Genomic DNA, 16,131 nt, shown 5'->3' with positions numbered 1-16,131 from the left:
TTATAGAAACAGAAAGAGCTATTGGCTTCTATAATTAAAATCCCAGTCTTAGTTGTAATTACCCATATACTACCAGTATATTTGGGGGGGGGGGGTTAAATCTTCTTTAAACAAATATGTATGCAAATACAGAGATCTTGAGAAAGGCTACAAAATACTAGTTTTATCCAAATCCAAGAGAACTTCAAATTTAAGATAAACCTCAATAATTAGATATACATGGTAGGCATTATATAAAGTTATATAACAAAATTATAAATTTATCATTTTCCATGTACAGAATCTAACTATTGGACAATCATCTTAAATTCCCTGTACAAGGGAAAACAGTGGCAGAGCGTGAGGGGCCAGACCTTTGCCCCTTGCCCCCCTGCACTGTCCCTGCCTGCCCCCCTGCCATTTACCTTTCTTGTATATGTGCTTACCCACTATCCCCCTTGCCATTTGCCTCCCTCCATTCCTGTGCTTGCCACCAGCCCCTCCCTAGTGCCTGCCTCCTGTTGCCTGCTCCCCCGAAGCTTCGACTCCCCCCTCCCACCTGCTTACCTTCTGCAACAGCTCTGGTTCCAACTCCGAGGAGGTCAGTGGTGGCAGCTCTGGCTCTGGCCCAATCCAGCCAGGTAGAAATAGCAGCAGCAGCTCTGGGCCTGGCCAGGTAGGGGGTGGTGCTGGGGGTATATGGTATAGAGGGAAAGGAAGATGGCGAGCAGCAGGGAGGTGGGGGGGAGACTATGCATTCTCCCCCCAGGCCCCTGAAGGTCTCCCCACACTTTCCTGGCCATGACCACCCCCCGCACCCCAATGCACAAGCTACCCTGGATCTGAGCAGGCAGTGCCTCAGCTCCAGCTTTGGTCCCATGGCTGAAGCCTGAGCTGAGCTATCATCTGCCTGAAGCTGGTACTCAACTGTAAAATGAAACTTTCCCCCATCATGTTGATATGGGGGGGGTGGAGAGGGGGAAACTTACCTTGGATGCAAATAAATATGGTAAATAAAACAAAGTAATAACAAAAGCTTACAAGGAAGAGTCAAGCACAGCTTTGTTGTTTTATGAAAAGTCTGGGCAAGTGCAGATCTACTTGGCAATACAGTTCTAGACCCAAGATTTTTTATTAGGGATCTATTTATGAAATACTATGATGCATGCACTTTTTTTCATTAAGACTAAACATGAGTGTAGCTCTTGTTTTTATGTTGATTTCTCCGAAGAGAAAGGCAGCCCTCCACAAAAGGGCCATTCTGTTCTGCCATTTTAAAACTGGTGTAAGTCTTGAGCTTCTTCATGTTTTCTCCTATGCCATAACACAGAATTTAGCCCAGAGCATTTTTTCAAAGTCTGTTAGGCTTAGAAAATCAAACTACTGCGATTTGGATTTTTAATCCCATGGTGGATTATACAAACACCAATTTCATCAAAGATTTGTTTTCAATACGCCTGGCATTACTGGCTGAATCTTATTATTAACGTAAATATTCCTCAACAAACTGTATGATGTGAGTTTCTCTCTCATACATCGTGACATTCTATTTGCTGGTCACAGTTAGTAGAGTCAAAATGAAAACAAAAAAGCAAACACCCTTATTTTTTTTCTCTTGTCTTTATTGATTTAGCCTTCAGAGCTACAGCCAAAATAGTGAATGTGTAGAAAATTACCACACATGCCATTAATATGCTATTGTCATATGGTTAGAATCATAAGTCTTCAACAAATCATAGAGAGACCATTCAACCTAACATGCTGGCAAAGCAGCCTGTGAACAGGGAGGACAGCAGAAGGGAAATTTTGCTTAAAAATTTTTTCAACAGGAATAAAGAACCCCTTTGTTTAAAAAAAATGCAGTTTTGGTCACCATGTAAAAACTGTAGCAAAAATGAGATATCTCCATGCAAGAAGGGTGCTGTTAAATCTAGCATAATGCTGGAAATGTCATGTGGAATGCTGAACAGTACAAAGAGACTGAGTGTTTTCATTACAGGTACAACCCAGTTGTCAGTACCCTGCATGCCATGGAAATGGTGACCACAAATCCAACAAGCCAAGACAAACCTCTGCTGGGCTGGGGGAGTGGTGTCAAGTATGCAATTGTATGAAAAATTCTTGCCACGGCGAAGATCCTGAAGTGCAGCAAGGCTGTGGACAGATCAGGACCACTCAGGGCATACAGCAGACCAATGCCAATAAACGGAACAATATTCTCAATATCATTCAAGTGGCATCTGGGGAAAGAAGCAAAGTTGTTTTGCAATGTTATATTTTGCAGAATAAGTCTGAAAATGTTATTGCATTTTCCAAGTAGTACCACTCATTAAAGTCGCAATGCACATGTTTAACTTCTTCCCCCTCACTTGGCTCTGCTTACGAGTAATGTTTTCACTTTCTCCTCCTTTTAGTCTTTTATTTTTTCTTTTAATGTTATAATTTAACTCCTGTACTGTGTTGGGTACACAGTTTGTCTGAAAGGCACTCCCCTAAAGTTAAAGTATGCTGTATGTAAAATCTGATTATTTTTAATATTGTATATTATTGTTCCCATACTTGATCGCACTGCTTTTACAATTCCATTTTCATGATAAACTTAAATGTACAAATACTTTTATGCTTTTAGTCAAATTGCCTGAAGTCCAGTCACCTTGGAGAATGTTATTCTTGAGCACTTTGATTTATTGAAGGCCATATTTGTTCTTCTTGTTGATTTTTGCCAAGCAACATAACTTTCAGCTGCCATACTCATTTTATTATGTTTTGTAATTCATAGTGTAATTGCATACTGATACCATAATGTAATTTATTAGAAACTGGCCAAAAATCAATAGCCCAGTTCTGAAATGGTACTTTCTTCCAGTACTCCCCCTCTCTCTCCAGACCCTTTGGGAAGTTTTAATTCAGACTAGATCTTTGCTTACTGGCACAATGTATAACGGTTTCTGATTATGTTAGGTTTCACCCAAGCCAGAAAGAGATTAGATGTGATTTTACGTCTGCCTTTTGAACTCACACCCATTAAAAGCAGACACACCATCTTTCTGTTAAAGTTTTCCAAAATAGCAACTAAACACATAAAACACATATCCTGTTAGGCCTCTTGGACCTCCAAAACAGTCACAAAACACATACATGCTGTTAGACTTCTTACAGCCACAAATCCAAACACACGTATCACCCATATAATTATGTTTAATTCTGTGCAGTTGTCATGAGGCTTACAGAAGAAAAATGACACACATAATATTAAAACTAGTTTTAGCTTGCATACCTAAGTTGTATTCAACCACTGCAGCAAAAAAAAAAATTAAAAAATACATGCGTATCAAAAATTCCCCCAAACTAAACAAACAAGCAAACAACAAAAATCCCCAAACACATGGCAACAACAAAAAAACCAACTTGTGCTACAAATATCAAATATATGGCTATTAACGGCTAGGTAGAAGTCTCACCATTGAGATCTGTGGCTTGCTGGCGCAGGTTTTAGAACTGAATCTTAAATAACCTCCATGTGCAATTCTACTAGGGTAATTTTTATTGAAGTAATGGCTTAATTTTCATGGAAAATTTAACATGACAGCAACATTAATACTCAGGGTTTACATAGCCCTTATCATCCTTTCAGCAACTACAAACATACAGAAAGAACTTGTCACTAAAATGCAGCTGCTTTTATCAGTCAAATGGACACCTGCCAAGCTACTTGTTGCACAACAAAGGGGCAAAGGGGAACTTTGGGTCAGTGCTCTCACGGAAAAGTTGCCAGACTCTAATTTTCACTCAGAGCAAAATCTCTTTTTTTGAAAATTTTATCCAGAAGATGCACGTGAATATGCTAGAACTGGAATTTCCCACACAGTCAGGTCCTCTGAGAAGACGAGGGTCTGAGAAGTATACAGGGTTATAAAAAGTTGAAGCAAACTTGTGCAGAGGCCCACCAAGATGCTCCAGCCATTTGCTGTCACATTAATTTCAAAGTATCACTTCTCTAACCAGTTACACAGGATGGCTGTTGAGCTTAGGGTGCAGAAGCAGTGCCCTTAGAAGTAAAAACCACAGGAAACAGCTGAGTGACTTGTCCTTAATTCGGCAACCACTGCAAAGCCTATAGGTTGGGAAGCCACATATGAATGATTCAGTAACAGACTTTCTAGAACTACATGCATCTATCGTTGCAAAGTGACAAAGCCTAAGATTCATAGATTCATAGACATTAGGGCTGGAAGGGACCTCGGGAGATCGAGTCCAGCCCCCTGCCCAAAGGGCAGGAAGTCAGCTGGGGTCATAGGATCCCAGCAAGATAAGCATCCAATTTACTCTTGAAGGTGTTCAATGTAGGTGCTTGAACCACCTCCGCTGGCAGACTGTTCCAGACCTTGGGGGCGCGGACAGTAAAGAAATTCTTCCTTATGTCCAGCCTGAAACGGTCTTGCAGGAGTTTGTGACCGTTCGACCTCGTCATCCCTTGGGGCGCTCTGGTGAACAGGCGTTCCCCCAGATCCTGGTGGTCACCCCTGATAAACTTATAGGTGGCCATCAGATCACCCCTGAGCCTGCGCTTTTCCAGGCTAAAGAGTCCCATGGCTCTCAGCCTGTCATCGTAAGATCTGTTTTCCTGACCTCTGATCATGCGCGTGGCTCTCCTCTGGACTCTCTCAAGCTTCTCCACATCCTTTTTGAATTGTGGAGCCCAAAACTGGACGCAGTATTCCAGCTGCGGCCTCACCAAGGCCGAGTACAAGGGGAGAATGACGTCCCGGGATTTGCTCGAGAAGCATCTATGGATGCACGCCAGCATTTTGGTCGCTTTACTAGCCGCAGCATCGCATTGCAGGCTCATGTTCATCTTGTGGTCAATGATGACCCCCAAGTCTTTTTCTTCTGTAGTGTTAACCAACATAGCACTGCCAAGCCTATAAGGGTGCTGCAGGTTTTTCCTCCCATGGTGGAGAACCTTGCATTTTTCAGTGTTAAACACCATGAGGTTCTCATCTGCCCATTTGCTGAGCTTGTCCAGGTCAGCCTGGATCACCCGCCTATCTTCTGGCGTGGATGCTTTTCCCCAAAGTTTGGTGTCATCAGCGAACTTGGCCAGTCCACTCCTGACTCCAATGTCCACATCGTTAATGAAGATGTTGAACAGTATGGGTCCCAGGACAGAGCCTTGAGGGACCCCACTGGTCACAGGGCACCATGATGAGTGACTGCCATCAATCACAACCCTCTGGGTCCGACCACGAAGCCAATTTCCCAGCCAGCGGATCGTGGTGGAGCCAGTTTGGCCAAGAGGTGATCATGGGATACCAGATCAAAGGCTTTTTTGAAGTCAAGATATATGACATCAATCTCTTCTCCCTTGTCCAGGTGATAGGTCACCTGGTCATAGAAGGAAATGAGATCGGTCAAACAAGACCTACCCGCAACAAACCCGTGCTGGCTGTCCCTTAGAATGTTAGCCTGGGCCAGTCCCTCAAGGACGGCCTCCTTAATAAACTTTTCTAAGATCTTCCCCAGGATAGAAGTCAGGCTAATGGGCCTGTAGTTAGCCGGATCCACTCTCCTCCCTTTCTTGAAGATCGGCACCACATTGGCCTTCTTCCAGTCTTCGGGTACTACACCAGAGCACCAGGAGTTTTCAAAGATCCGTGCCAGGGGCTGGGCTATGATGCTCGCCAGCTCCTTGAGTACCCTGGGGTGCAGATTGTCAGGGCCAGCTGACTTGAAGGTATCCAGCTTCTCAAGGTGTTCCTTCACGAGGTCAGCATTGATGGAGGGTAGGGGATCCCCCTCACCCAGATTTCCCTGTCCCATAGCAGGCATGGGCATCCCGTGTGACTGATGAAAGACTGACGCAAAGTACCTATTTAATAGGTTGGCTTTTTCCTGGGCGTCAGTTGTCAGTTGCCCCATCTGGTTTAGCAGGGGTCCAACATTGCCCTTGCTTTTCCTCCGGCTCCCCACATATCTGAAAACGGACTTTTTGTTGTCCTTGATACTTGAAGCTAGTTGGAGTTCAGTTGCAGCCTTGGCTTTCCTGGTTTGGTCCCTGCAGGACCGGACCAGCGCGGAGTAATCCTCCTTGGAGGTGAATCCCGTCCTCCATCCTTTGTAGGCTTTCCTTTTTAGCCACAGTAGGTCCGCTAGGTCTCTGGAGAGCCAGGAGGGCTGCTGTGCCTTCTTGCTGCCTTTCCTCCGTGTTGGAATAGATTTAGCTTGTGCACTGAGGATCGCTTCCTTGAGAAGCAACCACTCTTCTTGAACTCCCATCTCCCTGGGGTCATGGTCCCTGAGGGCCTGACCGACTAGCCTCTTGAGCTTGTCAAAGTCGGCTTTTCTGAAGTCAAGGACTTCTGTGTTGCTGACTGACTTGCCAGCTTTACGGCGGATGGTGAAGGCGATCAGCTCGTGGTCGCTGTCACCCAATTTGCCATCAATCACTAGGTCGCCGATTAGGTCGTCCCCCGTAGCCAGTACCAGGTCAAGCAGCGCTTTGCCTCTCATTGGCCCATAGACTTCTTGAGTCAGGTAGAGGTCATCCACACACGAGAGAAAGCTTTGCGCCCGCTCAGATTTAGCTGAGTGATCTTCCCACGAGATGTCTGGGTAATTGAAGTCACCCATGACAACCAAGGTCCTGGAGCAAGCGGCCTCAGTCAGTTCCCGGGCGAACTCCTGGTCAAGCTCAGGACTTTGAGTGGGAGGTCTGTAGTAGACTCCCACCGTTGTGTCCCCTGTGCCGAATTCCCCACGAATTTTTACCCAGAGGGTCTCTAGCTGTCCATGCTGGTCGCCAACATCAGCTTGCAGGGACATGTAGCTTTCCTTCACATAGAGAGCTACACCCTCGCCCCTTTTCTCAACAAGATCCCTCCTGTATAGGGTATAGCCCTCTATACCCGTGGTCCAGTCATGGGTGGAGTCCCACCAGGTCTCCGTTATCCCAGTGACATCATATTTCTTTGCACTGAGCAGGAGGACGAGCTCGTCCTGCTTGTTGCCCAGGCTCCTGGCATTAGTGTACAGGCAGGCAAGTGTGCCCTTGGGGGCTCTTGCCTTGCCCACAGATTGTGCCAGGGCTGGAGCAGGGGTGGGCTCCCTTATGTGCCCCCTTAACTGCCTTGGTCCGCTGGCTTTGCAAGGGCTGTTCAGCGGGCCAGCAGGGGCAGTAGTCCCCCCATCCTCCAGCGGGCTTAGTTTAAAGCCTGGTGGAGCAGGTCAGCCAGCCTGGCTGAGAAGAGCCTCCTCCCCAGGGGAGAGAGGTGGAGGCCATCTCTTCCCAGCAGCTCGCTGCCTCTCTCTCCAAAGAGCGGGCTGTGGTCATGGAAGCCAAAGCCTTCCCGATAACACCAGCGCCGCAGTCTTTGGTTCACCGCGTGGATCCTCCTCTCCCTCCTCAGCCCATAGCCCGAGACTGAGAGGATCGACGAAAACACCACCTGAGCTCCCAGACCTCTAAGCCCCGCTCCCAACTCCCTGTAGCGCCTCATGACCTGGCTGGGGGTGCTCCGAGCCGCGTCATTGGTGCCCACATGAATAAGGAGCATGGGGTAGTGGTCTGTGGGCCGGAGGAGCTGCGGGATTCTCTCCGCAATGTCTCGGATGCGGGCCCCCGGGAAGCAGCAGACTTCCCGGGCTAAGGGGTCGGGGTGGCAGATTGCCCCCTCAGTGTCCTGCAGGATGGAGTCTCCCACATCAAACACCTTATGCTTTGTCTTGGGGAGAGCGGGGCCAGTAGCTGCGGTCGAGCCTGGGTTGCCTGCGGGAGCTGGCAAGCTACATGTTCCCAAGCTACATGTTCAAGAGTCTTGATACTTATGTTCAAAATCTTTGCCTTGATTTATATTTGTTGACTCTCACCGCAGTAGTTGATATAAAAGTAGAACTGTATATTAAAGGCCCTTAAAGGAAATAGTCATGATGCATGTTTATTAGCCTTTTTAATTCTTAAAAACCTATTATTTAAAAGATGATATTGTCAAATAAGGTATTAACCTTCATTAAAGACTAAGAAAATGAGAAATGTTTTGTTTGGCAATCTCTGATCCTTCCCCATCACAGTGTATGCATGAGAAGTCACCCAGACTTCTGATGCACATGGCTAGGCAGGAGTTTTTTGGAGGAGTGGAGGCTGCCCAGATCTTCCATCCCCCTTTAGGCTACTGAGAGAATCCAAAGGCCAGACTGGATCCAGACATTTGGTGCCTCTCTGGCTGTACCTGTATAAACAACCAGGAACTGAACCTGGGTCTCCTGTGTGGCCACACAGGACACCAAACAGGAGAAATATTTAATATTTAAATATCAGAAGCACTAATTTGTCAAAAAGTATCTGTATACACTGTTTTTGGCAATGGGATCAGAAATGAACCCACAAGCTATATAAAGGATTGAAAAACTGCAAAGGAATATTCAGCCCAAAGAGAAAGATCCATGATAGACTGGAAATGCTCCCAAAGTCTAATACACATATTGTTAAGTGACACACTACTATATTGCTACCAGTACACCATACTCTTGGTTCAGCCATAACTTGTAAGGCTAGTACATTGTTAGTAAAGTTTTCTGCAAACAGAATTGTGTCAACTCCTATTCAGTGTAACATCCTACTAGAATGGACCCCTTATTATTCTGAACTGCAGCTTTAACAGATAAGCCCTACTCATCTTCCTCACAGTTTTCTTTGCATTATGTCAAGAGACATCTCTGATCTGTTACCCAGCTCCTGTTACACTAGTGTAAACACCCTAATGGGCCTGCTAGGATCTTCTTTTTCCTGGTATGAAGAGCAGCAGCAGCAGGAGCTGAATTGGCAGGTTAACCCTTCTCAGTGCAGGCAGCCACAAATAAGTGCAGGGGAGAGGCAAGGGGGAGCTGGGGGAGTCTCTGGGGATAAGGAGTTTGGGGAAGCCCAGAATAGGGGTGGGGATTCTTACCTTTCAGCATGGGCAACTGGTGCCTCCTGAGTCTGGGAGGGCACCAGCAGGGCACAACCGGAGGGTACCCCAAGCAGCTGGATGCCTGCACTAATGCACATTAGGGCAGCCTAATGCACATTAATTTAGCACCTCACACTGGAGGTACTAAATTTAATGCATATTAGGAAAACTGCATTAATGTACATGCAGGTACTACCTTAAATTAGGCCCATAGCCACCTCACTGCTTAATTATTTATTTTTGGTACACATGCTAGTAGGATTTAGTTCATTTAGACATTTCCTCCATTAAAGTATCAGATTACCATCTAAGGCAACAAAATAAGGGGGCTGCTGCTCAAAAACAGTCTTACTCTGTTCCCCATTAAACCATCCAGTGTACTTGCACTATTGTTACCTGCGCACACGTTCAACATCTGGGTCAGTCCGCAGGTACTTTTTAGAAGCCTCAGAATTGCCAAGTTCAGTTATATCCTCTGGATTAGAAAATGCCTATTCAAAGAAACACCAATCAGATACTTCAGAAGAAATGCAGCTGGTCTAGCTAGGACCCAAAACATTTCTGCAACAGCATAAATCTTTCTTAGTGAATGCCTTCAGTTCCTAGTAGTCTCATTAACTCACACTTGTACTTGAAAAAAACATTCTAGGAGAGATAGAAGATGAGAAAGTTGCTGCATACATTGACCAGATACATCTACCTGCTATTACTAATGTTTGCAGCCTTGGAAATCCTTTTGGGTCACTTGCTTTCCATAGATTTGCAGCTGGCAGTAGTAGCCTGGAAAGGTTCTTCCTTTCGTCTGCTGATAAATTGGGAGATTTCCTTTCCTCTGAGGTATGGACCTTGCCAATTATATTAATCTCTGGTACCTCCAGATTGGATACTACAATACTTTCTGCTTGGAAGCAGTATGTCCCAGAACATGTTTATTTTAGCTAGTGTAGATTTCATGTGGAGTTCCATATACAGCAACAATTGCATGCCACAAACCTGATGGCTTGCCAGTTTGTTTCGAGGTATAATTCCAGGTATTCTTTATATTCATTATACTTTGGGTAAGCATATCCAAGACGGCACTCCAGCAAGTCACGTATCTCAGTGGCTTTCCAACTTTTTAGATTCAAGGCAACCCTCAGTAACTTTTTTAACTTGATAGCACCCTGGTTAAGAGCTCCAGTTGTGCTGCCTCAGCTTATCTCAGTGGTTCTCACCCAGGCCACTAGTGCCACCCACACAGCCAGGTGGAACTACCTCATGTACCTCATGTACAACTGGGCTGCAGCACAGGTGCATGCTCCAGCCTGTATTAAGGTTGGTTGATAAGCCTAAACCAGTACTTCCCAAACTTCCTCAGCATGACCCCAGTCATGGCCCTATTTCCTCAGCTTGGCCCCTCACTCCCCAATTGCAACCCTCCCCCCCTACCCAAGTGTCCCTCACTCCTGACCCACAGCCCCCTGGCCCTGCTGGTGGCCCTCACTCCCAATTTGCAGCTCCCCGTTTTCTGCAGGTGTCCCAGGGAGTGCCATACCATGACCCCAGCTCCTAATGTTGTGACCCCATGTGGGCCACGACCCATAGTTTGGGAACTACTAGCCTAAAGCATGCAGGAACACTGCTCTTGCCACTGCCCTTCCTGGTCCAACCCCACCATGCTTCTGCAAACGGTGGGTCACAGGATAGTTCCACATGCCGTGCTTGCCTGTTTCCATGAGACAGTGTGCAGTATCAGACCAGGAAGGGCTATTGTAGGGCCAAGCACTCCTGACTGCTTTAGATTTATCAGATAACCCTAATGCAGATAGGAGTGCACATGCTCATGCTGCAGCCCTTCCTGATCTGGCTGCACACAACATGGATAGGGAAGTTTACCTGGCTGTGGCAGTGGTAGCACCTATGCTGCATCACCCCTGAAAGGGTCTTGAGGTACCCTGGTTGGGAGGCACTACCATATCTGAATGCTGGAGATATGCTAACAGTATCAGTAGCCCTGGAAAAATAAATGAAAAACTAAACTGAAATGTTGGGTCCTCCTCTCTCTACCAGATGCCTCTTATTTCTGCAGTACCTTACTGCTTTTTAAGAGAAAGCTTAGAAATGTTCATACTAAATGATAAATAAAAATGATTTTTACCAGCAGTGATATGAATGGACAAATCATCCACTTTTTCAAAACTAAATACAACCAAATTAACGTTGTTTCTTAACAAATGTGGCTATGCAACACAACAGTACTAAAAGACTTTAAACTACTCCCTGGATTGCATCCAGGATTACATGGGAAGCTTGGCTCTACAAAAGTTAGGGCATAGAGGTGGGATCCCAGAAATCTGGGTTTTAAAATAACACAGTCCAATTTGGACAAATTATTTTGGCCTGAATTTCAAAGGTGCCAAGTTCTTAATGAAATCACTGGAAATGAATAGCAGCTGTTGGTGCTCAGCACTCTTGGAAATAAGGATACTGAGAAATGCTGAACATTTGTGTTCTACTAAAGCACTCAATATAACTCCCTCAGACTTCAAAGGGAATGATGAGAACTCAGTAAATTTCTGGAGGCCATACAACCATAGGAGCAAGCACATATAGCAGAAAGCAGCTGACATACTCCAGAGAAGCAGCACCCTCTCTTTTTAAAGGTAAAGTTGGAAGGTACCTCTGTCTGCAGCCTATGATACATTTATCCCCTTGTTATTGTTTATCTTGACTCTAGTGTGTTCTGGGCAGCAAGTTAAAAGCCCTGTTGAGAAAGCATTTCTATACAAAATAATGGAATAGTTTCAGGGAGGTAAGGTAACTCAACTGAAGCTTAAAAGACACTGTCTTTTAGTTGGGATGGGAGACCTAGTCCATTTGTGACAATAAATGAAGCTCCACCAGGGGAAAGTAAATAACTGAATATTATTATTAGGGGGGAAAAAACAGTATTTGAAAGCTGAAAGGGGAAGAAATGCTTTTAATAACATTGTATTTTAATGTGAAACTCAATGGATTCTACCACATTATATTCATGGCTTCTTACCTTTCTCGTCATTCTGAAGTAAATCGTTATAAGACTCATTAGCATCATTTTTAAAAGGACAATGGCTGTATAGGTGGAATAAGCCAGGAAGGCCTCATTTTTCATTAGTTGAGTAATTTTAGACATTTCTGTGTTTTTTCCAACAAAGACCTAAAAAAAAATATTCAAGACTGCAACAAATAAAAGTGTGAAAATACATTTGCCAGAATAGGTTTCCTTAGAGTCACTGCAGTGATGCTGTAATTAAAGCTATTCCTTAATGCCTCTGTTCATTTTTATTAAGATTTAACTCACTTTCTCTTAAGAGAAAAGTTATATCATGACTTCAGTTCCTACTAAGTAATTATTTATCGAGCCATAAAAATACAAAACCATGACAATTAAAAAAAATTACACAAGAAAACTTCATATACTGCAAAGAAGCAGAAGAAAGTTCAAATCCATGTCCCTCCTTTCTGTTTTTGCAGGAAAACAGAGTGCCTGTCCCTATGTTCATAAAACACTCAAAACTAACATTTACATCACAAGCAAAAGATTATCAGTTGGATTAATTTATTACCTTGTCTCTTTCTCTCAGTTCTCAGTATCCTACCTAAAGGAAAATAAAAGAGCACTCAAATGCAAATCAGAGAAGGGTGGAGGAGGACTCTCCTGGGTTGAAGTGTCCTTATTTTCACTTAAAAGCATAACCATACACCAAATATGTACCACTATGGTATTTATATAATACCCAAATGCATCTCTTTGTTAAAATGCAGCTATTCACATATGCTAGGGCACTCTTAGTACTTGAAGGTAACTTCACTTCAACTTCCAAGCCAACCAGAATCTTCGAGCTCAGAGAAGCTGAACCAGCTTTATAATCGAAATCAGCCTTGCGTAAGTATTCTTCCTCTGAGACTAAATCGCTTAGGAACAGGTTTGACCACCATCTACAAGGCAAGATTAAACTAAAAATAAAAAACAAAAAACCCCCAAATTTGTCTCTGTTCCTCTTGCTACAACCATGGTACATTTACTATGTCCCACTGAAGCAGCCCTTAGTATAACATGGTTGCGGGCAAAACTTTTTAAGGTGGGGCAATGGAAATTTGAATGGCACAAATCACCAAAGATCAGCAAACGCGGAATAAAGTTATACAGGGCAGAGAAAAGGCACTTCTGCAGTGAGATGAATATTGCTGACTGTAAATCATGCTGCAAACAGGTAAGTTAGAGCTTCTTGAGGGATAGGCCAGAAGAGGCCTTTCTTGTGGAAAGTGTTTAGCAACTTCAAATATGAGTCGCACTTAAAATACTAGTACCTACTACAACCCCCTCGGTTCACCTGGTTTTTTTATTTGTAAAAGCAGCTAACCTCAGAAGCTTCAAACGTCTGTTAAGTTTATGCCTTGTTTTTATGAGAAAAGGTATATTTTTACTACACGGTAGAGATGGTCCAGAAGTGCCTTTTCTTTGTTCAAAGAAATTCTATTCAGCTTTTGCCAACACATAACTAGTTTAAAAACAAAGACAAGGCAAGTTTACAGCTATGAAATGACTCAGCAGGTAATTCCAGACTTCCTCATAATCTTTATTTTGGCCTGTCAAAGGAAAAGCGGGATTTATTATGATCTGCTACAAACGTAGTATTTTTCCCTTGGGTGAAAACATCCCTTGAGACTGCTGGATACCACAAAACTCTTCGACCCCATGCCCAGGTTAGTAAGAGAAGGTGAGAGAAAAGATCTCTGAGGTCCTGCCCATTCTGTGAGCACAGCAATGCCGACACTCATTATTATCGAACTCTATCCCATATCTGGGAGAACTGTATTTGACAACCCATTTCTCCATGTTGTTGCAGCTATTGCCTTTATTTATTTATTTATTTAAAATAATCTTGCTCTCTGAAATTCTGCTTTACACAACTCCCTGGGAAGTCTATCTTCTTAGGAGTACAAGTCTGGTTCAGCTTAGGTGCACACTGAGGTTCTGACATTGCAAAGTGTAAATCTTGCATAAGAACATAAGAATTGTCATTTACAGGGTCAGACCTATAAATAAACCCATCTTGCCTGCCCAGTATCTTGTGTCATGCAATGGCAGGGAGTGAATGCTGAAAGGGAGATGAACAGACCTGCACTCCTGTGGAAGCCTAACAGTCCCTCTCAAAGGAAAAAGGGTTTTAAGAGCTTTGTGCAATGCCCTTGCCTGTAAGCTGAACTGGTTTAATTACTATGGGTGTGCTTTTAAACCTTCTTTATTTAAAGAGAAAAACCTTTCTATCAATATTTCAACCAGTTTTTACACCAAATCCTGATATATGAATGGTTTGATTTAGCAAGGGATCAGATTTAAGCAAATCTTGGTTGCTTTAAGAGCATCCACACTGGAATCTGGGCCAGGCTTAACTAAAAATGTAAAAGAATATAATATTATGTATATACTATTATACTTAGTGATATAGTATAAACATAGCCTCCGTGTCCCAAAACATAGAGCAGTGATTTAACTACAGACCACTTGGAAACAATGTCATGCTTCCCTCTTAAAAATGCAGCTTTGTACCCATCTTGGTTCTGTGCATGCAATGAACCCTCAAAAAGGGTTTGCTACTGGGACTGTCCGTCTGAAGTATCTACAGCACTCCTGCATGGACATGTTCCTCTTGTCTCCAACTGTTGCAATCCATTTGCTCAGGGCAAGGACTCTGCAAAACTTTTTATGAGCTATTGCCTCATACAAATATCACAGGGTACCATCCCTGGAGACAGAAGGCCAGAACTCATCCTGGCTTCCGTGCAGAGTGGCTGATTAAATGTTTGCACTTTTTCAACATGCAGCTTGCCTCATACATTTACTGAAGAGTACCAGAAAGCTGTATTGCCAAGCCAGCTTGTCCCAAGTCCCCAGAAGGGGTTGGAGGTACTGCGCAAGGGGACACCACTCTTATTTACTGTGGCTTTCTGCCTGTATGGTGCCCTGGCGAGACCGCATCCATGTCACTGATCCCGTGACTCGGCCTTTCTTATCTTTCGGGCAAAGTCTATGCCAGTGGGTCGCTTGCTGCGAGCCGCTCCCGGACAGGCCAGGTTCAGGCGCCCGCGGCTCCTCCTGCTGCTTCAAGTTCAGACAGCACACCCAGGAAACCCGTTTCCAAATCGGCACCGGCGGGAGGCCTGGTCCCGCCAGCCCGCACAGAGGGCAGCAGGCCGCCTTTGGCACCTGGCGGCCGGCTCTGCTCCTGCGCGGGGTCTCTCCGGGCGGGGGTCATGGGGGACAGGGCGGTTCTGCAGGGCCCAGTGGCAAGCACAGGAGGGTCCTTGGCGAGGCAAAGCCTGGGCTGGCATGATCTAGCCGGGGACGGCCCTGCCGTGAGCAGCTGCTGGGACTAGACCTCCTCCTTGCCAGGACCCCACGGGAACTCCCGCGCGGCTCCGCAGCTGAGCCCTCGGGCGCGCTCCCAGCCCCCGACCCGGGCCCGCATGCGCGCGGCCCCTTCCTCCCCCGGAGCAGAGGTCAGCGCGCCCCCTCCCTCACGCACCTATCGGCTGGGGCTGCAGGCTGCGTCCCGCGCCGCTCGGCTCCGGCTCCGGCTCCGGCTCCGGCTCCGCCGCCCGGCTGCAGCGCCTCCCCGCGGGGCCGCCCCTCCGCGCCCGCCCTCCGGTTTGACCTGCCCCTCCAGCCCGGCTTCTCCGGCGACCTCGCTCCAGCTTTCGCTTTAGACTTCCCTAGCTCCCTCCCCGCGCCACCGCGTCCAGAGGAAGGAGGGAAGTCGATGCCACTGGGCCAAGGGGGCCCCATTCAGCCTGCAGCCCTGCTGGGTTTGTTTTTTGTCCCTTACATACAAAGCTTGTTTTCAGCTGTGTTGTTGTAGCTGTTGCTTATCTTGGCAGACTTTGGGACAGCTTGAAATACAAGTTAGGGGCCTATTATAGAAGTTTCCGTTTTGCCAACTCTCATGATTTTTGGCGTTGTTGAAGTCCACGCTTCGGGAATGTGAAAAACTTAGGTCTTTCATATGTATATAGATAGAAAGCTACACACACCTCTCTCCTGCAGAGAGAGATCTAGATCGATTTATTTATCAATCTGTCGGTTTCATATATATTACATATATATGTATGAAATATATTATATATGAAAGATATATAAGTTATCTCTTTCACACAGAGATAGATAGATAGACAGAGATCTCTCTCT

The 16,131-nt window shown here is 45.3% G+C and overlaps 1 protein-coding gene across 4 annotated transcripts; it reads right to left on the bottom strand.

The window, feature by feature from the left end:
* Nucleotides 1–1,580: 1,580 nt before the first annotated feature.
* Nucleotides 1,581–15,659, bottom strand: MGST1 (microsomal glutathione S-transferase 1). 4 transcript variants are annotated; one of them, XM_090043546.1, is made up of 5 exons: nucleotides 15,473–15,657; nucleotides 12,509–12,541; nucleotides 11,950–12,099; nucleotides 9,321–9,415; nucleotides 1,581–2,219 (listed from the first exon to the last, which is right to left on the bottom strand). In XM_090043546.1, exons 3-5 carry the CDS (start codon nucleotides 12,073–12,075, stop codon nucleotides 1,973–1,975), a joined length of 468 nt encoding a protein of 155 aa, XP_089899672.1. In that variant the 5' UTR covers nucleotides 12,076–12,099; nucleotides 12,509–12,541; nucleotides 15,473–15,657; the 3' UTR covers nucleotides 1,581–1,972. The 4 variants fall into 4 exon arrangements, with proteins under 4 accessions (XP_089899672.1, XP_089899671.1, XP_089899675.1 ...); XM_090043545.1 differs by having other exon boundaries at nucleotides 11,950–12,119; nucleotides 15,473–15,656; XM_090043549.1 differs by lacking the exon at nucleotides 12,509–12,541 and having other exon boundaries at nucleotides 15,473–15,659.
* Between the last annotated feature and the right edge of the window lie 472 nt (nucleotides 15,660–16,131).

The sequence above is a fragment of the Crocodylus siamensis genome, chromosome 4 (assembly GCF_052110815.1).
Source record: "Crocodylus siamensis isolate JL-2025a chromosome 4, ASM5211081v1, whole genome shotgun sequence".
Taxonomy (NCBI): Eukaryota; Metazoa; Chordata; order Crocodylia; family Crocodylidae; genus Crocodylus; species Crocodylus siamensis.
The sequence above is the reverse complement of the archived record's forward strand: the minus strand, read 5'-3'. Positions and strand labels throughout refer to the sequence as shown.

What these genes read in the sequence shown, in the direction of transcription:
- MGST1 (XM_090043549.1), bottom strand. Translation starts at nt 12,075, where the DNA reads ATGTCTAAAATTACTCAACTAATGAAAAATGAGGCCTTCCTGGCTTAT. An exon ending in ACTTCAGAATGACGAGAAAG is followed by an intron (nt 9,416 to 11,949) that starts GTAAGAAGCCAT and finishes TTCTTTGAATAG; the next exon opens with GCATTTTCTAATCCAGAGGA. An exon ending in GATGTTGAACGTGTGCGCAG is followed by an intron (nt 2,220 to 9,320) that starts GTAACAATAGTG and finishes TTCTTTCCCCAG; the next exon opens with ATGCCACTTGAATGATATTG.